At 42.5% G+C, this 24800-nt stretch overlaps 1 protein-coding gene across 16 annotated transcripts in view; it reads left to right on the top strand.

Annotated features, from left to right (window-relative positions):
• The window catches only part of arvcfb (ARVCF delta catenin family member b), a 209428-nt gene that overhangs the window by 155622 nt on the left and 29006 nt on the right, over positions 1-24800 (top strand). For 13 of the 16 annotated variants that reach the window (XM_070965209.1, XM_070965207.1, XM_070965211.1 and 10 more), the window contains 5 exons: positions 400-583; positions 10359-10476; positions 10641-10812; positions 13053-13070; positions 14943-15014. In XM_070965209.1, coding sequence (XP_070821310.1) covers positions 400-583; positions 10359-10476; positions 10641-10812; positions 13053-13070; positions 14943-15014 — 564 coding nt within the window. The remainder of the gene's footprint in view (positions 1-399; positions 584-10358; positions 10477-10640; positions 10813-13052; positions 13071-14942; positions 15015-24800) is intronic. The other 3 variants (XM_070965206.1, XM_070965210.1, XM_070965208.1) reach the window with 1 other exon arrangement.

The following is a 24800-nucleotide window of genomic DNA, read 5'->3' on the forward strand; positions in this document are numbered from 1 at the left end:
GTGGCAATATTATGAGAGTGTTTTCGAGATAACACAGTAATACCTCTTCTATAAACTCTGTATTGATTGCAACAGAGTGACAGTAAGCTATTCCCTCAAGGGAGAATAATAAAAGTACGACAGTGATTATTTTATATAGTGCAATATGGCAAGTTGATAATCATGACTGGCAGAGGAACAACTAGTGCAGTTGTATTATTCCTTTCAAATATGTTTTACTGCCAATCTAAATGCGGCTTTGATTGCAGTTTGAAAGTCTGCACTACAGTATGTTTGGCTGCTGCACAGCTGTCACTATATTTCATCACCTTCAATTTCTGTCTCCATTTTTTCTCCCCTCTCCCTTTAATATGTCGTGTAATTCCTCTTGTCCTCTCCTCCACCCTGTGTGCTCTACAGGAACCCTGTGGAATCTGTCATCCTACGAACCTCTGAAGATGGTCATCATCAACCACGGGCTGCAGACCATGACCAACGAGGTCATCATCCCCCACTCAGGGTGGGAGCATGAGCCGAACGAGGACTCAAAGCCCCGCGATGCCGAGTGGACCACGGTCTTCAAGAACACCTCCGGCTGTCTCAGGTAGGGTTAGCCCAAAAGTGGTTTACACACAAATCAAGCTAATGTTGGTTCATTAAACATAGTGTCTGAATTTAGTCATGAGTTTTTGAGAGGTGTATTACATCAGATGGATTCTGTGGAAAAATATCTGTTTGACTCCCATTCAGGAAATGGATGTTTTAGTGGCTAAGTGGGAAATTAAAATGGCCATTTTTCACTGTCTTCTGACATTTTACAGCAAAACTGATTAATTGATTGATTGAGGACCATAATCTGCAGATTTAATGATAATGGTAATAATCATTAGCTGCAACCGCACACTGAATGTCTCGTGAAGTGTAAAGTACGAATTACACCAGAGAAAATCAATTTTAACAAGAGGCTCAGACTTCCAACAGTTAGATATGGAAATGTAGTCATAAAATAGTTGGTAAAATGGTTTGCTTTTGTAAATGGATGAAATCCTGGAAGCTTAATCTGGAAGGACACAGACAGAGTTGTGGAGACAGATGGCCCATTTATTCAGGTTAAAGTCAGTTCAGAGGACACAGTTTAGACATCATCCTGGGCTTTATAGAGGGGACTCTTAACGTGCCCAGGGCCTTGAAGCTTTGTTTTTACTAAGATACCAGTTGTAGCAGGGGACAGGTGTGACATGTATGAGACTACATTCATGCCCTTGTTGACCCAGGGTCAGATTGAAGTTCTTTGGGCACTAAGAGAATTTATGATATGGCAGATACTGTCTCTTCTGTCCTGGCCCGACGGTACGTATGTGAAGCATGTTGGAAGCCTGTCTGCAGGAGGATTGCTGGGTGAAGCTGCAGTATCTGCTGCATTTTGGGAAATAGTTTGGAAATGTTCCGCTGTTGGCCTCTTGTCATTCTAATGTGGACTGTGTAACTCTGTTACCACTCCACCCTGAGGCCAATGAGTGGCATTAGCTGCAATCTAAACAACTTACAATTAGATAATCACGCAAATGAAATTAGTCTCAAGCTTGTTAAGGCTGAGAGAAAATAAATTGAGCCCACAGTTCAAATCATTGCCTCATGACCAGTCAGTATGTTTGTTTTGCATTCTGCGGATTGCATTTCATTGCTTTAGTGGAAAGAAGAACAACATGCAAACTTTAGTGCAAATTGGGCTGAAAAAGCATTAACTTTTGAGTACATCATTAAACTTTAGTCATTCCCATCAGTCGCTCTGCTCTGCTTTGACTGTTTTCAGTGACTGCAAGCGAAACCTTGAGATGTTCTTAGGTCAGTGATCCGAAATGGCGTAAACTTCTCCATTTCCACACTGACATACAGCACCTCACTGTTAAAGTGGTGTGACTCACACAGCCATTCTGCTGACCCTTTCTGGTCCATTTGTTTTAGGAGCTGAAGGTCTGCTTTAGTCCCAGGGGGCTCTAGTCTGCCTCAGGTAATAGCTTGAATGTGCCCTTCCCTAAACCCTTACATACACAAACTGTGGAAGAAGAGACAATTGTCAAGGCCTTGATGGTCTCTGCAGACCAGTCACTTTGCTCTCAGCGGACAAGATGAAGCGACAGATGATTGTCTGACTGGAACCTGTTTGTCTCACTGAATCCTTTTTACCTGTGAGATGTAGTCAAACAATGTACCCACTAATGCACAGACATTCGAAAATAACACACACAAACATCTTCTTTCTCTTAATTAGTTTATAGCAGCAATAGGCACTGATTGATTGATGTGTTCTTATATATATTCCCCATCAAATCACATCCCCCTCATCACCACATAAGAACTGATTAACAAACCGCCGCCAACAAGTTCGTCAGTACAGTCTCAAAGAAGATATTTAGCATGAAGATGGAGATCGAGTGGGTTTGACCAAACAGCCTGACACAAACACACAGAGGTGCACTGGTCACGGCACGTCACTCAGGCTTCTACCTGTGTCTGTTGTCAAAAGGCTGTTAATAGACTAAATGTGTGTGTGTCAGTGTACTGTATGAGGCCACTGAGTGGTCAGAGTGGATAGTATCAACACCAGGAACACTAAACATACCAATGGTCACAGGTTTAGATCACAATCCAAACTCATTGGACCATATTGTTTTCTTCTACGGCGGTCTCCTCATAGTATGACTTCACTGTGGGGGCTTACAGTTTATGTGCTTGAGCTCCCGAGTGGCCACAGATTCAGCCTATGGTGCGTTTGAATTTCAAAACAGTCAAATAACATGTTCTCATTGACAAATATTGTCATGCAGAAGGGTGCTTAAGGATAAAAGTAATAATGTGATTAATACTGTAAACGCTGCCTACCTTTTCAAGGCTAATGCTAATTAAATTGCTATTTGTATGGTTGTCTGACAGCATTATTACATAGTATTGGAGTGCTTAGAAAGAGCAATCAAAGGATAAAGAATTATGGCCTCTTTAGGTTGCTGCTCAAAGTCTTTGACTGGTTTACAATCAGTACGTTCAAGTGGAGCTGAAATGATTAATTAATCAAGCAGTTGACTCGTTTGCAGGCATTTTTCAAGCAAAAATAACGAACATTACCCAGTTTGTCTTTACAACCGTGACAGTAAACTGAATATCTTCAGGGTTAGTTGGTCACTATTTGAAGATGTCAGTCTGGGTTTTAGGAAATTGTTACACTTGTTTTCTGACATTTTGTTAACCAAATGATTAATCCAGAAAATAATTGGCAGGTTCTCAATAATGAAAATGATAAGTTGGTTGCAGCTCTACATCTGAGTTACCCAAACCTCCTGTGTTTTCAAAGTTAGGCATTCTGCAGGTTTTGTGGAAAAGAACATATTCAAAACGACTGTAATTTCAGTGCCAGGCAAAAATCAAATGCACCTCAAAAACTGCAAAACCTCAGTCAAACATCCTCTCTGCCTCTGTCTTTTAAATCCTGTCATCAGCTCAGGATGACAATTTGAGTGCGGCGGTCTTGAATTCCTGTCATTAACTTCCAAGTAGTTTCCCCTCTCCAAGTATCGCCTCTCTTCTACCTTCCCCACCGAATCTGTCATTTTGGCTTCAGCTCAGAATGACAGACTGTAGTAAACTGTAAAAAACAGAGAGTGTGTATGTGTGTTATCACGCCTCACGCCCGGCTTTGGCGTCTCCTCCCAGGCTGGCCAAGCCTGTCTAGACTGTGCTGACGGGCAGAGCGTCTCCTGGAGCAGACGCCGCGGCGTGCTGGTTGGCATCCAGAACAATATAGCATCCAAATCCAGCTCAGACAGAAAGTTCCAGAACGCACTTCACACATTATTGCTTTGCATTTGATGGTTTTCAGATCGTTTGCTCAGGCTGTAGAAAGTATGGAAACTTTCTTGTAATTTTGGAACATTTTCTGCTGAGTTGAAGAGCGGCATTAACGAACCAAGAGGGAATAAGTGCGCTCTGATACAGATGAGGAAAGTCACAGAGAAGTCATGGAGTTTTACATCAGGGCCACAGTGGGAACCCTGCTCTCACTGCCTCTTGCTGTTTCTCATCGTCTTTCTCATGATTTCTGTCATAGTCTGTCATCTGTATCTGTCTTTCCTTTTGGGTCTAGGTGCTGTGTGTTTTTCACCTTCTCCCCAAACTCTGTATCAAACCCCATCACCCCTGATGCCACGTATCACATGGCCATCACAGATCACAATATCTCCCCATCCCTCTCACTCCCGAGACCCTCAATGCAGGCACTGCTGACGAGAATGGGTCTCCATGGTAACTGAGACCAAGCCCACGGTTGCCTAGACGCAGGGTTTGTGCACTGGGGAGAACTGCTGATGGCAGAGAGAATCTGTTTACTCACGCCAGCAGAGACACGGTTCACACTTCAATAAAGCCAGGGATAGTTTTATTATAATGGCCTCCAGTGTCGATAGGGCCAGCTTATTTACAGTGTTTACATTGTGGGCTCAGTTAAGGGGAAAGTGTGTGTGTGTGTGTGTGTGTGTGTGTGTGTGTGTGTGTGTGTGTGTGTGTGTGTGTGTGTGTGTGTGTGTGTGTGTGTGTGCATGCATGAAGAACTGGTTCTGAATTTGAACTGGTCACAGTACAACAATGGGAATAAAAGTCCTTTTCAGCTCTGCAACCAGCTGCTGGGCTTCCATGTGGATCGGTGCTTTGCACATGTGCTTCAGTGTCAACTGGAAATTACGTTGATGTGACGTCATTGCTGATTGAATAGGTTGGTTAAATAATCCCATCTCCCAAACAGTTAAAGTTCCAACATGAACACGATTTCTTAATAACAAGTGTGTTTCACAGCAGAAATTTTGACTATTTTCAGTTCAGCTATCCCAGAAAAACATGACATTGTGAGAGTGAGCCAGCATGAACAATACCAGGAACTGGAAGCTGAAGCACTTAAATGGAATTCAGATGTTATTTTTTACAGCTGTGCTTTTTCAATTAAGGAGGACAAAATCTGCATATATTAAAGGTGAATTTGGCTTTTGTTATTTGATTTTCTTCGATCATGAAGAAGAATTTGAAGGAGGATGGAATAAGAGGTGGAATCATCAGATGAATCAGAAATCAAATCACAATCGATAAAACCTAGAATACTTAGGAAAGGATACCCAACAACAGGGTGCACATATGGTCCTGCTGTGTTGCCATTGACCTTGCTCGGCGATAGCATAGGTCAGCCATGTATACATCCATCTCCATCAGTCTCCATCAGTCCTGTGCCAGTCTATTCGCCCCAGCTGCTCTATTGTCCTCTGATGGCCACATGACTTTGAGTGACCTTCACACCCACACTTCATCTGATAAAGCAGACACACTAAAGACACATCCCGATCACAGTGACATGCTGTCAGTGTCTGTACAGACACAGACAGGCGTCTGAATACCTGCTTACTTATTCTTTTAGCCTCTAATAATGAAACACTCCTCACAGCCCTCACTGGCCCAGACATAATGAGACAAGAAAGAGCTAAATTTCCTAGTGTGAAATGAGTGAATGATTAGTGAAATGGTACAAAAATGTCTACATGTACAATTTGATGGCCTGAAGCCTTTAAAAAAGGGAGCCTTTTTTAAATTGGCACCGATCTATTGTGGTCTACATTTTTCTTTCTCCCATCAGAAAGAATGACAAGGGAACAGCTCATTGAAAACCAACAATGTCACAGAGGTAACTATTTCCAAATGAATAATAAAATATCTCGAGCATTCAAGAAGAACCATATTTCTTCAATTTCTGCACTTGGTCGTTACAGAAAAGAGAACGGCCTTGTCCCTCCGAAACTGCAATATCACTGTATTTTGGTATTTTATCATTGTATTCTTTGACCATCAAAATATGAGAGGAAATATGGTTTTGTCAGTGATGTCATGGAATTTGCCTCAGCTAAGCCTTTCTAAAATGGCTCGAGATCTAAAGATGTTGTGGACATATATCGCTAATTAACCTGAAACCAGATAAGTGACATACCTCTTCCTAGATGTTTCCAATAAACAGATAACCTACATACAATCTGATCTAAACTACCTTTAATTTGTGGTTTATGACATTTAATCGCTGATCGCGGTAATAAACAACAATAGTGTAACATTTCCTATAATTTCGAAACAGCAGAAACACGCAGTAAACACTGTGCATGTATGTAAGACACAGTGGTTCTTTGAGCTAAATCATAACATACTCACAGTGACAATGCTGACATGCTGACGCTTGCTAGGTATAATTTAATAGTCTTAATAATAATAGTAATAACAACTTTATTCATATAGCACCTTTTAAAAAATGGTACAAAGTGCATTACAATAAAAACATATAATAAAAGCAAATAAAATCCAGCATTTATGATACAGACAAGATAAAATAATTTCAGTAATCTAAGCAAATACCATCAATTAAGAGAAAGCCATGTGTGAAAAATGAGTCTTAAGAATAGCCTAAAGGAGGATTCTGAGTTTGCCTGCCTGAGATCTCCAGGCAGGAAGTTCCACAGCTGAGGGGTTGGGACAGCAAAAGCCTGGTCGCCTTTGGTAAACCATTAGTATGACCCTGCCAGAGGACCTCAAGCGACAATCAGTCTCTTAACAGTTAGCAAATCACAGATATAGGCAGGAGCCAGACTGTTCAAGGCTTTAAAAACAAGCAGCAAAACTTTAAAATCAATTCTAAAACTCACAGGTAAACACTGAAGGGCACCAAGGATTGGTGTAATATGGTTGCATTTTGTACCAACTCCAGTCTTTGGATGTTATGCTGATACCAAAAATTAGTGCACTGCATTGGTCAAGACTGGAGAAGATAAAAGCATGGATGACCTTTTCTAAGTTTGCAGAGGAAACTAACCTGACCTAACTAAACTGACCTGATCTTGGTTCACGGTCTCAATTAAGAAAAGACTGAAGTCACCAGAGCATCAAAGTATACTTCTCAATCAAAAATAACATAAGGCACCCAGACTAGTATAAAGGTTATTAATGCTGCTGGGACTGGGCTCATGATTACATCTAACTTTGTGTCACTAGATACCAGGAAATTTTTGGAAGTCCAATTTTTAATTTCAGAGAGGCAGAACATAACACAGGATGCATCTGTGGTGCCAGGCTTTATCAGGACACCCACTTGTGTTTCGTCCAAGTTCTGTTGGAAATCAATGTTGTACCAGGTGTGCCATGTATATTGTATACAAAATAGATCCTTTGGGGACCCCACAAAATATAGGACAAGAGGAAGAGACATCTCCCAGCATAGCAGAGAAGGGCCTGTTCAACAGATAGGAGATTGACCAATTCAGAGCCTCATCACTGATGCCAACATAGTTCTTCAGACAGCTGATTAAGACGCCATGGTCCATTATGTCCAAGGCTGAACTGAGGTGAAGGAGATTTAAAATGGAGGACAGGCCAGTGTCAGCTGCAAACAATAGACCAGAGCACTCCCAGTGTTGTGCAGGGAGCAGAACCCAGATTGAAGTTCTTCAAAGATTGGATTTTTAACCATAAAATAAATGATTTGAGTAGAGACAATGTTTCTCAAATCTTTGCTAAAAATGGCAGCTTCGAGATGGGTCTGAAATGAGTTCAAACAAAGGGATGTAGAGAGGGCTTCTTTAGAAGGCAGTCAACAGTGGCATGTCTAAAGTTGGCGGGGTAAATACCAGTTGACAGAGAGCAGTTAATAATAGCTAAAATATCTCGACCAATTGCTTGAAATAAAGCTTTTAAACACCAAGTGGGAATGAAGTGTGGCACTGAAATTTCACTGAAGTGGCTTAATGCTGAAGATGGGCAGGAGTCACTGCTGCCAAATCTCTTCTATTGTATTATAAAAGTAATTAAAAAAGACCTATCTCAGAATGAATGGCTTCAAAATGGATTCTGGGATTGTGACTCTGTTTAGCTATCAGTTCAGAAAAGTAGGCCTTCTTTGCTAGCATGGAATATAGCATGTTAGCATGCTATATTACACAAAGTGCAGCTGAATCTGATGGGAATGAAAGCTTCATGGGTATTTTGACAAATGACATTTTTGACAGGATGATGACTAGAGACAGAAAGTGATTACAACTCTTTCTGAGGGCTACATCAATTTGTGGAGACATTTCACATAAAACCACACATTTGGACCTCATGATGACACAAGGTGGGATCATGACAGTCAGTAGGGTTCGTCCTCCAGATTTCATGATATTTCATCAAATGAGATATTTCAGTCTAGACCAAAGTGGTAGCCCAACAGACTGACCATCCAATAGACCAACATTGCCTTAATGTGGCTGAAAACCCAGTTAAATACGGCATCATACTGTACTGCAGCTGGGAGTGGTAACATTACCCTTCATGGTAGCTGGTTGTCATAGGAACACAATACATTTTGTGTTTAGTGTTATGCAATAAGGTTTTACTAATCCAAAGTGCACTGCTTCTTTCAAGAAGCATTCTGATTCCCACATCTTAGCATTAATTAACTGGTTTCTTGATGTAGGGTTGCTTTAGAAGGTTACTCACATGGAAATGAAGGAAGTGCTGTAATACAACAACACATGGTTAACGCCCAGATCCACTCCCCATAGACCTTTATAGAACTGAACATTACAGAAAACCTGTCCAGTGACAGCAGCATCTTCCCACACTGTCTCCACTGACAGATGCACCATCCATAAACCTTCCACCAAGACAACTGCTCTCTGAAAGACTCCTGGAAATTAAACAGCTGACAATAAAACTCTTCTGTCTGTCTGCCCTGAGACACACTCCTGTCAAATAAATCCAAGGTGGGCGCTCCACTGGATCCGTTTACAGGGGAGGTGGTGACCGTTTTCTGACAGCTGAAGACGGATGGGTTTGGTTTATGACCGGGTCCAGATGGCTGGTGCTGTCGGCCTGGTCTCTACCAAGGATTAGTTTTGATTAGCACGATGTGCGAGATGGTTCTTTGGGTCTCCAGGCCATGGACAACTGGCAGAGAAACTCATACCCTGGCCAAGAAGATGGCGAGGTGTAATGCAGGTGATGTGGTTGTGTGTGCATGGAGTTCTGCTCATTGTGGAGGTCAGTAGGTTGGAGAGTACATCTATTCGGGATTTTAAATTAATAAATGAGCACAGACGGATTATTCTAATAGAATTCAAATATGTCTCAATATGATGATGCAGTTGTGCTCTTTGTTGTTAAAGCAAAACATCCACGTGTGGGCTGTGGTACGTGTTTCAGTCCACACAGCACAATAAAGCGCTCCAGCAATGCTTACCTCCGCATGGCTGCCACTCTTCCAAAGGACTAACTGGGGGTCGGCTAATGGGATTATGTGGGTTGGAAGCCCTCATAAATGAAGTCCCTGGTGAGGAGCGGGGAGCCCCAGCTATCCCTTAACCCTCTTTAAAGCCTCGCCTTTCACAGTCAGTCAGACAGCTGCACTAAGACTGCACCAGCTCTGCTGCTGTGCTTAAAGGAGCTGTGCTCAGGGCGCTGGCTGACGTAACATGGATGGCATTTCCCTTTGTAGCGAAAATGAAATTTATATTCATCTTTTTCTGAAGATTATTCCTAAAGCAGTCAGGCTTTATTGCATTGTACTTTTGAGGCATGCAGGGAGGATGAAGGCCATGGGTCACATGCGAATCCAGAAGATCACATGTCTGGTTAAGACTGATGTTGGTTTACTGATATTGGGCTTTTTTAACTGTCAAACATCTGTTAGTCATTGTCATCCTGTCTGTACACTTCTTCTGACTGGAATCATTGAACCTGAGATGATAGTAATGTTGCATACTAATGAGAAAACAACAAAAACAAACAACTCTATGGCCCTCAGGCTTTTGATGCACCCATACACTATGAATGTTTTTTTTTTTTGTCTGGATGTTTTCATGTTTTAGTTAGAAAGTAAAGTTTAATTTGAATTTAAGATTCCTTGCAACTGTTTTTAAAGTAGTAGCACTAGTATTTGTCATAGCAGTTACGGTAATTCTAATAGTAAATGTAACAAATGGACAAGTGTAGCATGGTACCTCTTGCCTCAGTGGTTTGTTGGATTTTGGGGGTTTTATGTGATTAAAGTGTACAATTAACAATCTATCAAAGAAGTCCTAATTTTGAATAATACAAATCTCTCCTCACAACATTCCTCACATTTGAATCGGTGGCTGCACAACGGTTGCAGGAATTGCAGCAGCTGCTGCAGAGGAGCTGTGTTGTGAATCTGATTTCTGCAGGTTGCACAGCAAGTTCAGAGCAGCTGTATGACCTGTCAACAGTGGAGTTATATCTGGTTGATGCTCTCTTGCACAGCTCTCTCTCATGCTAACTGACGCTGTGCGTGTCTGACTTTTTTCCTAAAGAAATGTGAGCTCAGACGGGGCAGAGGCTCGGCGCAGGCTGAGGGAATGCGAGGGATTGGTGGACGCCCTGCTGCACGCTCTCCAATCAGCTGTAGGGAAGAAAGACATGGATAACAAGGTAGGACTACATTTGACTCACTTTACTTGACTCACATACTTTATGCAAATGGTACATACAGCTGTGCGGTATATGGCCTCTTCGATCAGCTTTTTGTTTAGTAGTTCCAGTACCACACAGATATACTTGTAGATGATAACCTCTCTGTCTCTCTTCTCTTCTAGTCTGTGGAGAACTGTGTTTGTATTATGAGGAACCTGTCATATCACGTTCACAAAGAGGTGCCAGGGGCCGAAAAGTTCCAGGACCCCTCAGCGCTACAGGCCCCTGGCTCAGCAGGACCACAGAGGAAGAAAAAGGATGACGCTGGCTGCTTTGGAGGCAAGAAGGCCAAAGGTGAGAAGGAGGAAAGAGGAGACGGATGGAAACATGAGCACCACTAATCGGAAAAAGTACATTTGAGGAAATCCAAAATGAGATTTTTCCCTCCACAATAAAACAATAGCACTATTGCAAGAGTAATAATGCTAGAAAATTAAAATAAATACATTTTGAATTAATATTTTTGATCAGCCAACTTAGGAATAATTAGAAAACTTCTTCATAATGTAAGTTTGGAGCATTTGGCTGAAATGATTGATAGGAGCTGCATGCAGCATTTTCATAGTTTTCACCTTTTGCCTTCTTTTATTTTTTTTTTCATGAAATCTGCGGGATGTAAAAACAATTGACAGAAACCATCGCAGTTATTCAAACAGCTGGATTACAGAGATACCATTCTTGTCTTTGTTTTCCTCCTGCTCTTTGTTGTGCTTCAGTCCATTGTTGCGTTTGTATGAGCGCTGGGCTCATACAAATCTTATTAGGCAATGACAACATGTTAGAAAATGTGAATTAATCACATCTAATGAGCATATAGATTGAATATTCTCCCCACTTTATCATGAAAATAAGGTTTAAATTTGACATAAATGAGTTGAACCATTTTCTCATTTGGTGTTTGAGCCACAAAACATATTTGTATCTTGTGTGGTAAAATCTCTTCAGTTTCTCAATTTAACAATTCAACCTTAACCCTATGGCGCTTTGTGGCATGTGGTTTGTATACAAGATTTAATATGGCAGCAACATACATAAACCATTAGTAAAGACACCACATAAAGGAAGAACAAACCAGTGCCGTCAGGTCAACTCGAAAATATTTAATGTCAGCCTAACCTCTTACCTTCAGTTCAAGACTATGATGGCACATTTATGTTTATGCTTCTGCAATGGACATCTATCATGACCGTCTGCCACGTCAGCAGCTTTCTGACTCAACAGATGTGCAGTGTACCCACGTGATGTTAGCGACACCTTAATCAGCATTCTCCCAGGCTATTAGCTTAAAGACACTGTAATCTCTGTGCTGGACAACAATAATGGCTGCCATTAATCAGTTGGCCAATGAGGTGTGACCACCAGCCAGTGACCCCCGACTTCTAACGACTCATCGGAGAATCCCCTTTGGTTCAGGGGTCAGGACAACACATGTATACAGACTTATAAAGACGCCAATTAACCACATGAATACTTTCTTTCTATCTCTCTCTCTCCCTCTCTCTCTCTCTCTCTCTCTCTCTCTCTCTCTCTCTCACGCACACACACACACACACACACACACACACACACACACACACACACACACACACACACACACACACACACACACACACACACACACACACACACACACACATATTGAATAATGAGATGTGTTTAGCTGCTGCAGACCCTGGAGGTGTTCTTGACAAAACGAGGTTCAGGTACTGAAACATTAAATGCAGCTATAAAGGAGCGTGGAGGCAGGTAGTTGTCAACACTGTCGTCAATATGCTCTGTAATTTGTTACCTTAAGTAGGCTAAGTTTGGCCTGCTCTTCAGTTTAATGTCACATTCAGCATGAAATATACCATTTTGATCAATGTGCGTATAGCAGCTCAAGCTTTGTTTTAGCTAATAATCAGCCTGATTCTTGGCTGTTACTTCCATCTCTTTGAGCGCGTTTCTGTTCTTCCCACGCAGCGATTTTAATGAAGCACTTACACAGACGCTGGCAGTTTGTGCTGTTTTTAAATGTTTCACTGTGACTTTCTATCCTGCCCTCCTGTCTGACAGTGGAAGCTGATGCCTTTCTTCCTTTGTCTTTTCCATTCTTCTTTTTCATTCTTTCTATTTCGCTTGCTTGCTTATGGTTGTATCGTTTTCTATTTTCCTTTAAGTTTCACACTTTTCTTGGCATTTGACTGCCTCTCCCTTTTCTCTCTAAAAAGCCATCCCACTGATGCCAACTCTTTGAACATGCTTTGCAGAGAACACCTATGGACTGCTAATGGCTTCCCCTCTAGCCTATTTTCAATAGTACTCTTTCCCCTTTCTCTCTTTGCTCTCCCCTTCTTTCTCTATTTCCCCTTCACTCTTTCACCTTCCCTGTCCAGTAAAAAAAAAAAAAACAGTTGCCTTCTTTTTGCAAGAAAATGTTCACGTCTATTGCACAGCGTCTTGACACACACATGCGTCTTTTTCACCATGCCTCTTCTCTCTTCTCCCTGCTTTGTGTTTTTTGGCATTGCTGCTGCTTCCTTGGCTAACTATAGAGGAATGGTTTAATCAAGGTGAGTGCCCCCCCTTCAACCCTTCTCACTTCAGCCCCCCCCCCCCCCTCCATTCTCCCCCTTCTCCTCCTCCTCATCCTCCTTCCCCCTGGCTGTAGAATATAGTTAGAAGTAGTTTTGGATGTCCTCCAAAAACCTGAGAAAGTTCCAAGGTCTTCGGAAAATTGGGGTGTTTCACTCATTCCTCATGCGTTCACCATCCCTACCTACTGTTGCCCTGAGTATTGTAGACTCCGCCTCTCCCGGTCTTAACATTTTGTTAGAATTAGTTGTTCCTTGGCTCTGTAAGAGGCCAAAGGTAAAGGCAGCTCTTGGTGAAAGAGGTAAGTCCATTGGTGTCTGTCAGGATGTAAAGTAGAGCTTGACTAATCAAGTGAGTCAGAGATCTAGTGAGGAAAATCAAATCCTGAAATCTATCCCCAAAATGTTTTATGTCTGAAGCTGTGATGAGGTGTACAGCCTTTTAGCCTGCAGATAAAACGAATCCCCAGAGCTATGAAAAACCGCTGTATCCACCTTGAGCCCCTCACCTCTGATCCTTTTATGGAAAATGTCAAGCTCTGCTGAAGACCCTGTAAGTGTGTGTATTCGTTTGTTTGCGTAAATGGATTATTGATAGTGAAACAGATTTGTATTGAAGCTGCCAGTATCCAAGATTTTGTGCTGCAATCCGGGGGTTCAATGCAAAAATACAGAGGTTGTCATTGTTATACCTAAAAAATAGTTCTTCATGAGCTGGAAAGTTCCTAAAGGAACAGTTTACTGCTCTCAGCTTTCTTGCCAAGAGTGAGATGAGAAGATTGATACCACCGTCATGGCTGTGCAGTAACTATGGAGCTCACATTCGTAAAAATCAGGTGTTGGTAATTGCTTGCTGTCTGGAAGCACCTTTTGACAATAAACGGAAAAATGAAGCTATGGTCCAGCTCACAATATGCAATATGTAACATTAAGTAAATGTTCTGCTGGTGCATTTAGAATACTTCATATTAATTCAATAGCTCATAATAATAACTAATAATTCAGATTGAGCTTCCCATAATGAGCATAATGCAGATCATTTCTATATGACTTTATATATTGGAGGAAGACAGCACTGACTTGCTGACATCTTATTTCACTCTGAAACCCACATCTTTAACCTTGATTTTGGCAACTTGAATGTATGAGCTTGTTTCCTGAAGGCACTGCATTGACCGGAAATTTCACTTACATCTAGTTTAGCAATCAGGCTTTTTTCTGTTTGTGTCTCTGTACTGTCCCATGGGCATGTCCATGTGCATGTGAGATAACCGTTAGCCGGTTGAATGCAATCATCCACACCCCTCCTGCTCCATTTCCCCCTCCTCCTCTGCATTATTCAAGGAGTTTGCCCACTTAAGAAGTACCGCAGTTACAGTGGGAAAGTGTGCGCATGTCATTGAGGAAAGAAGGTGTATGTAGTTATATCTGTGTCTATGTGTGTGTGTCTGTGTGTGGTCTTGGTATACGTATATGCCATATCTTTGTGAACACACTGGTGTTCTATAGCCATCAGCAGACAGTGTATGATTTACGTGTGTGCACATTTCACGCTTGTAGCTCTCTGTGCTGCGTATACATGCAAACGTTCATGCTTTTTTGTGAGGGGGTCTGTAGACCCGGATTAGACCGACATGTCAGTTCAGATGGAGAGGCTCTTTTATCATGAAAAGAATGCAGTTATGATGAAAATATGAAAATGGTTCAATTTAAAGACACTGAATTTGAGCTGTTTGCAGCCTTCCAAACCCATATTGGTCTAACCCTGGTGTCAACGACATTGTCTTCTATAATCCACTTGTTTTAGGATATGGCACTTACATCGTCTTCCCTCCTCTCTTCTCTACCCAGGCAGAAAAAACGGTGAGAATGACAAAAACTACGACACATTGGATCTGCCCAAGCGTGCAGAGCCGTCAAAAGGTAGGCCTCGTCCGTCGCTCTGTTAACACTTTCACTCCCGAGTGAGAGGAAAGCTTCCCTCACTTTGCTGTCGTCCTGCAAGAGAAGACAGAGAGGAAATTAGTCAGATCCAGGGCAGCAGTGCTGGTGAAGACATGAGTGTGATTTGTTTGGTTGGAAGCAGGTCAGGTGTGTTGGTCAACAAAGGCGTGTGGAGGCACTTGACAGAGAAATAGGCAGTCTGGTAATTTTAGCTTTGTTGTCCTTCACTGTCACAGTCGATTGTTGGCAGCTTATGAGAGCATCAACTCCCTAAGCCGTGTTTTTGCTAAATACGGCTACAATGTGCTGGGACACAAAAGGCAATAAAAAAGCAGGCTGTTGTTGTTTACTGAGCTCTATCAAGTTTTTAGCTAATGGGGATGCATTGTTTTGTCTGTTGCATTGTATTGTGCAATAATTCATTGGTGACTACTCAGCCTAGGAGTGGAATCTTGCACCATAGTGTGCAGTATCTCATTTAATTTCAAGACTGGAGCTGAAACAAGCAGTAGATTCATTGAGTATTCAGTGAACAGAGAATCTGCTACAATTTTAATAATCAGTTAATCATTTGAGTTATTTTTCAAGCAGAAATCATTTTCTGGATTGAGCTTTTCATTTGTAAGAATTTGCTGATTTTCTCTGTTGTACGTAATGGATAACAAGACATTTGAAGATGTCAGATTCACAATTGTCTGACATTTTGTAAACCTGATGATTAATAAATTAGTTGATTAGTCAAAGAAGGAGTCAGACGCAACAGAGGCAGTTCGGAACGCAACCTCTCATAAAACAGTGAATTGTCACTTTTACACTTAGCATTTTGTACAGATTTAACAAACAAGATATAATATTAGTGAATTTTAGATTTGTTGGTTGGCAGATTTTGTCTCTTTTGGACAGAGCCAGACAAGCTGTTTTCCTCTGTTTCCAGTCTTTGTACTAAGCTAAGCTAACCAGCTGCTGCATTAGATTCCTTTCTACCAAACAAACATGGGAGCAATTTCAATCTTCTCATCGAAAAAAGTGTTTACCCAGATGTCTAGGTATAGAGTTCTTACCTGCAACCTCAACTGGCATATTGGTAAATATCATGGGATATGGAAATGGAAATGGGCAAAATGTTTATGCAGCAGATAAACTAACTAGAAACTAGTCTGTGTTTGGCTAATCTAGTGATTTAATCTCATCTCTGACAAATCAAGGAACTTAATCACATTTATTCGAACTGCTGCAAATCCAGTACTGCCATAAAAAAGGCCTGCATATTGATTTGGACGAGTCACCTTGAAAGCATAGCTACCGTGGTATAAATGGCACAGAATCCCACTGATGGTCGACAGATTTCTATCATCTCACAGCATACAGTATATCACCATAACGTTCTAACGTTGCAATGTTGCAGATGTGTTATGTTAGCAATACACAAAGCTGGCCAGAGAGAGATGTTTTGCTGTTATTTGAACAGTTGAATGCACTGCTGCTGGGTCATGAAGTTCAAGGGAGTGTGCTTTTATTGACCATATTCAGAGAATAGTAACTCTCCTCTCCTCTCCTGCTTTGTGTGGCCCTCTGGTACGTGTAGCTTGGCAAACTCACCACACGGATGGTTGAAGAGTGCAGCTTTGTCCCCAGACTCTGCAACTGCTTCTAGCAATCATGTGTGACTAACTGTGCATGTGTGCTTTCGTTCTCTCTTTGCTTTTTGCATTTTGGCGCTGACAGGCATTTGTAGCAGTCGTGAAACCAAATTAGTATGCGGCACACACATCAGCGCATCCGTACGGTAATATAATGTGTGTTTGTGTGTGAGTCTGTGTAATACCTCCCTCTGTGGAGAGGTGTGTGTGTGCGGCTGTCCATCTGTTTAGTGGTGTCTGTGGAATTTGCCTGCACTTGTTACATGCCCTTATGTGGTATTTACACATCAGCACCTTCATCAGTGTCTAGTGGCACTCAAAGTCAATACCACTTCCTGTTTGACTGTTAATTAGCCACATTAACACAGCAAAGTGGGCTCTCATTAAAGTAGATCACAATTAATTGCCATGCTTTTCCAAGTTAAGCCGATTTCGCCTTTTTTTTAACACTCCTAAAGTAAAGGGAGGCAGATGAGCTCCAAGGATCATAATTAATATTTTCCACTCACTGGGTTTTCATGGGTAAAAGCCAAGCTGGCATGCTGCAACTGTGGATCTATAGTGGTTACAATTGTGGTGCGATTACGTTACACAATGTGCTAACAACACCCTTCGGAGTTTTGAATCCAGTGAAAGCAATTATCGTTATCGGCCTAAATGTCATGCACAGCTGAAATGTGTGTGTGCGTTCACGTTTGGAGAGAGCGCTCGGCATTTTCTCGCTCGCAGACAGACAAATCATGGTTGACGTTTATTAGCTAAACACACAGGCGAATAACAACAGTGAGGTGCATGGATAATAAGCTTAATCACCAGAGGAAAACCCACATTGACTGTTAAAGCGCATTTATCACCTTTTCATCTTCGGGAAACGTCACAGGTGAAAGTGCTGGCGACCGCGACGCCATAAAAGTTATCTGGGTGCCTTGTTTGTTTGTCTGTGGAAACGTACAGTACGTTTGTGTGGGCTCAGGCACGCGCTCCACCCTCCGCCACTGCCACATCCCCTGGTCATCAGTTTTTGTGGAGAGATAGAGAGAGCAACTATTCTGTGGCGATGGCTGAAGGAGATATGGGAGATTACATGTGTATCCTGGTCCTGATCTGATGTCAGACAGAGAGAGAGGTCAGCGCTGGGACCAGACCGGACCTGGCAGCGGGCAATGATTAATCTTTTTGTTTCTGTGTGGATGTGTGTGTGTGAAAGGGAAAGTAAGAAAGAGAGAGAGAGAGCAAGACAGGATAGCCTCGTGGGTATTTTTAGCTTCACAAACATTTGGTATACAGTATAGTTCGATACATCTTTTGAAGGTTGAAACCAGTAGTTTTATTAATTTGTTTTAATGCTTTTTTATATTAATTTCTTTGGCCACATGCCAGAAGAACAAGCTGTAACACAACTTTGACATAGTATCACTGTATAAAGGTGTAATGGAGAACAAAGAGGCAACACTTTCTTATTTACACATCCAGCAGACACAGAGTAATGTTAGCATTCGTTTGGAGTCATGTTTCTGGACCCATGATGAATGTAAGCCTGGTATTCTCTCTTTTTTAACTCGTTTTTGGTCTCCAGGATCTCCTGAGAAAAGCTAAGTGCTGCTAAGTGCTTTTCTATGTTCACCAGCTTATCATTGTCTGTCTGATGTGTGAGCAGGTAGCACATGGCTCCTGCAGCTCCTTGCAGAGCTAGCATTACATTTGTGGAAATACACTTTGATACTCTTCACTTTCTCGCCAAGAGTTAGAAAGAAGATTGAATTAATACCACTGCAGAACCTCTCGACTGTGTGCTGCGTCCCGTCGGCAACCGAATGCAACGTTGGTTTCTTGTTTCTTAACCACAATGACAACTGACTTTAGCTCCATGGACTGTGGTTCATCTAATGCCTGCTACCAACAGCCAGTGTTGGTTTCTCTTAACCATGGCCATGTGTTATCTTTCCGGCTGTGGCTCAGGAGTTAGAGCGGGTCATCCACCAATGAGTAGGATGGCAGTTCGATCCCTGCCTCCTCCAGTGCGCATGTCATAGTGGAGTGGCAAGATACTGAACCCCAAATTGCTCCTGAAGCTGTGTCATCGGTGTGTGAGTGTGGCATGTGTTGTAAAGTGCTTTGAGTGGTCAACATAGATATAAAAGTCCTATATAAATGCAGTCCATTTACCATCTCTCTATAAACTTAGCCAAGTCATTTTGGTTTGAAAAGGAATTGCTGCTTTACACAGTAGGTTTGACAGTCTGACCCCCCAGAAGCTACAAAATAAAGTTGTTAAGTTGTTGTGATTTGTCCTTCTAGTTGATTATGTGGCCACTTTGTCCCCCAGGAGTGATTAAGTGAGTTATTTGGTGTGTGTAGTTGCACCAAAAAGGGGACCTGTTGCAGGCACATACATCAGCAAAGAAGTTACTGGCAGTGCATTATTCATGCCACCCAGAACAGAGGCAGACAAAGACAGCGGTGTGGCCGTAACAAAAGTAATTAAGAAGTGTGAAAAGACGCATTTCATTAAAAAGCTGGTGAGTGCGGCAGCCCCTGAGATGATGAAACATTTTCTCAGCAGTTAATTGAAACCACAGCGTAAACCTTTAGATTGGGGAAAGGTCATATGAGGGGAGGAAGGAGGGGGAGAGAGAAGATGTGATGACTGCGTGTGTGCACTTTTACCTCCTTTTCTGAGAGTGGAGGTTAAAAAAAGCTACAGTAAAAACTAAAAATGAAATTTTCCTTTTGCTGAGGTTTCTTCCAACCTGAGGAGGAGGAGGTTCAGAGAATACAGAAACAGTTGTTGGCTGTCCTGAGAAAACACAGTTCCACAATTAATTAGTTTTTTTATGCAACCTTCATCTCTTTCTCCCCTTTCCTCTTCATCTGCTCTCTCTTGTGCTCGTCTCTCTTCGCTGTATTGTCAGAGCGACGTCTCGATGCAGGAGAATGAAAGAGCCTCTCATCGTGTCTGAGCCTGCGCGGGTATTTTCATTCCAGCAGCTGGAGTAAATGACTGCAAGTGGTCGGATCCCAGCAAAACCAAGCCAGGAATCATTCGACCTTGACAGATGAGGAGAGTGGGCTTTGGCACGTTTTCGTGATGTACGTACAGCGAAGCAGACACGTTAAGAGACAAGAGAACTTACTGTGAACAGGACTCCGTTACATACATCTCTAACTGCACGTGCACATTTTTATCAACAAGGCCAAAGCTTTGATTGTACTTCAGTAACAACATTGACAGCTGCAGATTTGCAATTGGACTCCAGACACAAACATGATGGTGACCTTCTTACAAGAAGAGTTTTTTCATTTTTTGCGTTTGGCTGAACAAGAAGAAAAATAGTAAAGAAAAAATGTCCCAGTTTACTTTTCTAGCACATGCACAGTCTTGTAGTGAGGTCTGTGCAGTGACAAATTTTGGGCAGATGACTACCATCTCGTCACATGGACCCGTCCGGCCACGCAGATATAGCAACCAAGAACTTGCCTTCATAAGGCTTGTATGAAGCTATACTTAACCACAGTAGTACTTTCAGCTAAATGCAACCATCAGTAGACTAACATATGCACAATGATAATAATAACGTTCTGATTAGGAATAATGTTTACCATTCTGTGCACCAGTGTAGCGAGTTAGCGTGCTTGTATTTGCTAATTGGCTCAAAACTCAAACTGCCGCTGAAGCTGATGGAAATATCATTGCATTTGCATATTAAGCCATCGAAATTTTGACCTGATTGATGGCTCTCGATGAAAGCCAGGGGATCGCACAAGCTATTGCAGTTTATCCTGTAGGCAACATGTTTGTACCAAATGAAAAGCCATCCAGTAGTTGTTGAGACACTTCACTCAAAACCACAAATGTCAGCCTCATGACAGTACTAGAGGAAAAGTCAGGGGGATGACCACTTACCAGGATTCATTAATTGGGAACCATGAAAGTTTGGATCAGTCCTTCCTACGGTTATAAATAGTTGAGTCTGGATCAAAGTGGTGGACAGGCTGACAAACCAGCCGACCGCCCAGCTTTGCCATCTCTGGAGCTTTGCTGCTAACGTGGCTGAAATAAAACTTCTCTCTGACCGCCTGATGTATATAAACGTACTCTTGATGCTGCATTATAGTCACGTCAGTCAAAAGTATGAAATTAACCATCTTGAAAAAAATCCTTGTCAGTGAACTCTCTTTTACCTTTACTTCTTTGCCAGCACACTCCCAACTAGTATATCTTTTATATGGGGGAATAATTGGAAACTATGTGGGTGAATGCTCTCTCCTCTGGCAGAGCTTATTCCCAGCGTGATGAATCTTTTTGTCAAACTGCTTGTAGTTTCCCGTGAGGCTGATTGATCACAACTGCATTATGTAGTGTTAATTAGTTATATCTGACAATAAGGGCAATCTGACTAAGCAATAAAGGCCTTGTGTTTGAAAGGCCTTAGTGCTTTCCATGAGCTGCCCTGATGCTCTCGCTCTTTCTACCTCGCTGACTAATTCTCATTTCTCTTGCTCTCTGCCACTTCAGTGCTCGCTCCATCCCAGGGAGATTTATTGTGCTCCCCTCGCCTCACAAACGCACACAGCAATTGAGAAAACAGTCAGCGTTTACCGAGACGACAACTGTGTAACCCGTCTCACCGCTTTGTCTTGCAAGCTGAGCATTTAATTTGCGGAGAGGTCTTAGCGTTGACAAACAATGCTAGTTCGAGCTGTTATGTATTGCATTGTATAACCCTCTTTGATATCATCCCACTGGAGATCGCTTTTTGTAGTATAATGAACACTGACTGTTTTGCTATCGGAGTCATCGCCGTCTCTGACGCATCTCAGCTCTTGAAGTGTGAAAAGTCAGAGGCTCAATTGAATTAAGGAAACTGGAGCTACACTTTCGTTGTTTGTGTCTGCTGTTGTCGCCGCTCACAGAGGAGAAATATTTCACTGGATGGCTCTGTGGCATGAATCTGATTCTTCTAATCCTCTCCATAATATCTCGATGGTTTATAAGCTGCGGCAAGGAAAACAATAGTCTTGCCTAAAGGCACGATGAACATCCTGCTGCAGTGAACAAGTATGTTCAAGAAGATCCATTTTTCAAGATGGAGCATCTTTGCATCATTAACTGCTGCCAAGTCTGCTTCAGAGTAGCACAATTCCAGGGGGAGGGGGAGTTTTGGTGCGCTCTGTGGCTACTTTACACCACACGTTAAAGCATAGTATCATGAATAATTTACCCACCATCCCAAATTCCAAGCAGCGGTCTTACGGAGGCGCTCTCTGTTTTCATGGCTGTGGAATTTAACACCAGCCCGTGAATGCTGACTCCTGGCCTTGCTGAGTTCTTGCTAGCTTGTAGCTGATGGACTGCTTTGTGAATCACGTACTCCTTTGTTCAGTGTAAACTCAGTTGCTCAGGTTGCATCCCTCCTTCCCCTCCTCTTTCTCACTTCCTGCCGTCACATTTCACAGCCAAGTGAGGCTCCAAATAAAGATGGCTACTTCATGAGCGACCAATACACACACACGCCGGACACATACACAAAGGATGCATGTAAACATACTGTATACGCACTATATACAGACACATGCTCATGGACATTCACACATACTTTGTCACTCTCAGCCTCTCCATGATCTTGACACGTAGCGGCCTCCAGACTGTCCACCAGACTGTCTGGTGCCTTATGTCACTCGCCGTCTCTTTGTGGTCTCAGTCATTACATTTCCTTTGGCATTGCACCTCCCTTATGCCAAGTACACAGGATGTTGCATCGCCTCTGCGTTTCCTTAGACTGGATGCCATCACGTCCAGAGGGAAGTGTGTCCTCCTCTAAGAAAAGGAGGCCAGTGTATCACGAGGTGTGAGGAGTGACTAATTGGTTATATTTCTGTTCCATTTCTGGCGTAACCTTCAAATGCAGAGGCAAAGCTAAATGAGATATAAACAAAAACCAAACAGAGAGATTGTATCTCAGGAGACTTCCTAGTTAAATAAAGGATAAATAAATACAAACAAAAACCTAGTTCCAAAACATTAGACATAATCATGCTCCTCTGAAACCCAGACTGTTTATATGTAATTACTGTTCCCTGCACTGAACAGCTTTGCACAAGCAGCACCGATAGATTATTGATGGCTCTGGGTCAAGACAGAGATGTTATATTTAACACTTACATCGTGCATCTGGGACAGATACGATAGTAGACCTGATATCACAAAAGTCAAGTGGAAATGCTGCCAAGAAAGATTCAAGACAACTTTAAATGAACTTATTGAGATTCACTAGTCAGATAGATGTGAATTCATCAATTGCTTCCAGTTGCGTAATTAAAGTTAACTCTGTCCAGCTGTGAGCTGTCAGTAAGCAGCCACTGAAAGTACTTTCCTGCAGCTAAAATGAGAAATATTTCTCCCTCTCACATCACAGCAATGCGAAGTGATTTTGAAGGTTGTGGTTATAAATAAGGCATTTAAGGTTAAACTGATCCCAGGTCAGTGCAACCATTGAATGAGGCAGCACAATGATTTTTAGAGGTAACAGAGCAGCATTGAGTGAGTGCCCATGGGCAGAACACGTGTCCTTGTTATCGCTCATCCACTTGTTTGTGTTATTTGATGGTTAGTTGTTCGCTAGCGAGCTGAATTGTATTTTTATACTCCCAAAACAGCTCTATGTGCCGCCGCCCTCTGAACTGGAGTAGTACTGATTCAGACTTGCATCAAAATGGTTGGGAAAGCAAGTTGAAGTTAATCAAATCTGAGTGACAGCAGAGATGCATATACCTATGTGGAAACGTATCTGCATATCATCTGGACACAAGATGCTAAAAGTGTCATTTGGAGTAAACAGACCTAATTGTCCTGATTGTGGGTTTGGGAACATGGCATGGCAACAGTGCAGACATGTGCACTTATTTGTCTGTGAAGTACTGTATCCATCTTGTTTTTATACTGTATGCCAGCGTGCTAAAGGCTGGCTCCAGATGCTAAATGTTCCACTCACCCCTCCCTCGCCATCTCACCTGAGATTAGAACTGAACCCCGCTCTGCCACACCAGCTGTTGGGAGTGCCACTGAGACTGCTCAGCTGGCCACTGCTGGCGTGACGCTCCGCACATGCCAGTCACTTTCCCTCCTTTGTTGTTGATAATAAAACTAAGCACAACACAGAAAAGGGGCTAATTATGTGAATAGCCAGCGGCTTGCAGCTGACATTTTAGCTACTGCAAACCCCTCTCCAGCTCCCCGCTGTCCTCTCATGAGCTGTTTCACACAGGCACTGATGAAAAGGAGTGATAATAAGGCGAGGAGGAGTAAAGAACAAATGAGGGTTTATTTAAGTGAGACCACCTTGTGGTCTGTTGGCTACACAAAGAGGTTTGCATAATAATGCTATTCCTAGGAGGTCTCGTGGAGAGTGGCTGACCTATGCATCATTAGTGGAATGGAAGTCCTTGCAGATTAGTGTGTGTGTGTTTGTGTGTGCGGTGATGCATGGCAGCATTTATCCACCTGTGTTTGGCAAAAGATAGTGGGGCACCTCTAATTCCCTGCACTTCCCCTGTGGCAGTGCATAAACTTAACAGCGCTTCCACCCACTATGACAGCAGTGATCAACCGTTTCTCAAAGTCTTTAAACTTTCCTTACCCCCACAGAACTCAGTACCCCTGATCAGTGTTCCTCCTCCCACGACGCTCTGTGGGATTCTAAAAAGTGCTGGGAGTCCACAGTAGCCAGCAACATCAGCCTCTTCAGATGATCAGCCATGTCATTCGCCTCCCCCGACTCCCCAAACCTGAGCAGTTGGAGCAAAATGATAATTATGAGACAAGAACGATTCCAGGGAAGTAGGAGGCAGCGCAGTGACATTCATTTGCCAAACGCAGCCTTTGTTTGGCCCTGTTCGAGGCACAAGAGCGCTGCTTCCTGTTTCTGCGAGAGATGCTTTAATCTAATTAAAAACAGATTAATGGTGCACTGACTGGCATCGCCGGAGCTACAACAGAGGCTTAGCAAGAGGGAAAAACACCCCCCTTCAGAATTTGCCACTGTCCTGTTACTGGTAAACGAAATATTGGTCATAAACAGTCTAGACTGTTGCAACCAGGAGCACCTAAATGCACCCTAAAGACTGC

This window comes from Chaetodon trifascialis, chromosome 6 (genome assembly GCF_039877785.1).
Source record: "Chaetodon trifascialis isolate fChaTrf1 chromosome 6, fChaTrf1.hap1, whole genome shotgun sequence".
Classification (NCBI taxonomy): Eukaryota; Metazoa; Chordata; class Actinopteri; order Chaetodontiformes; family Chaetodontidae; genus Chaetodon; species Chaetodon trifascialis.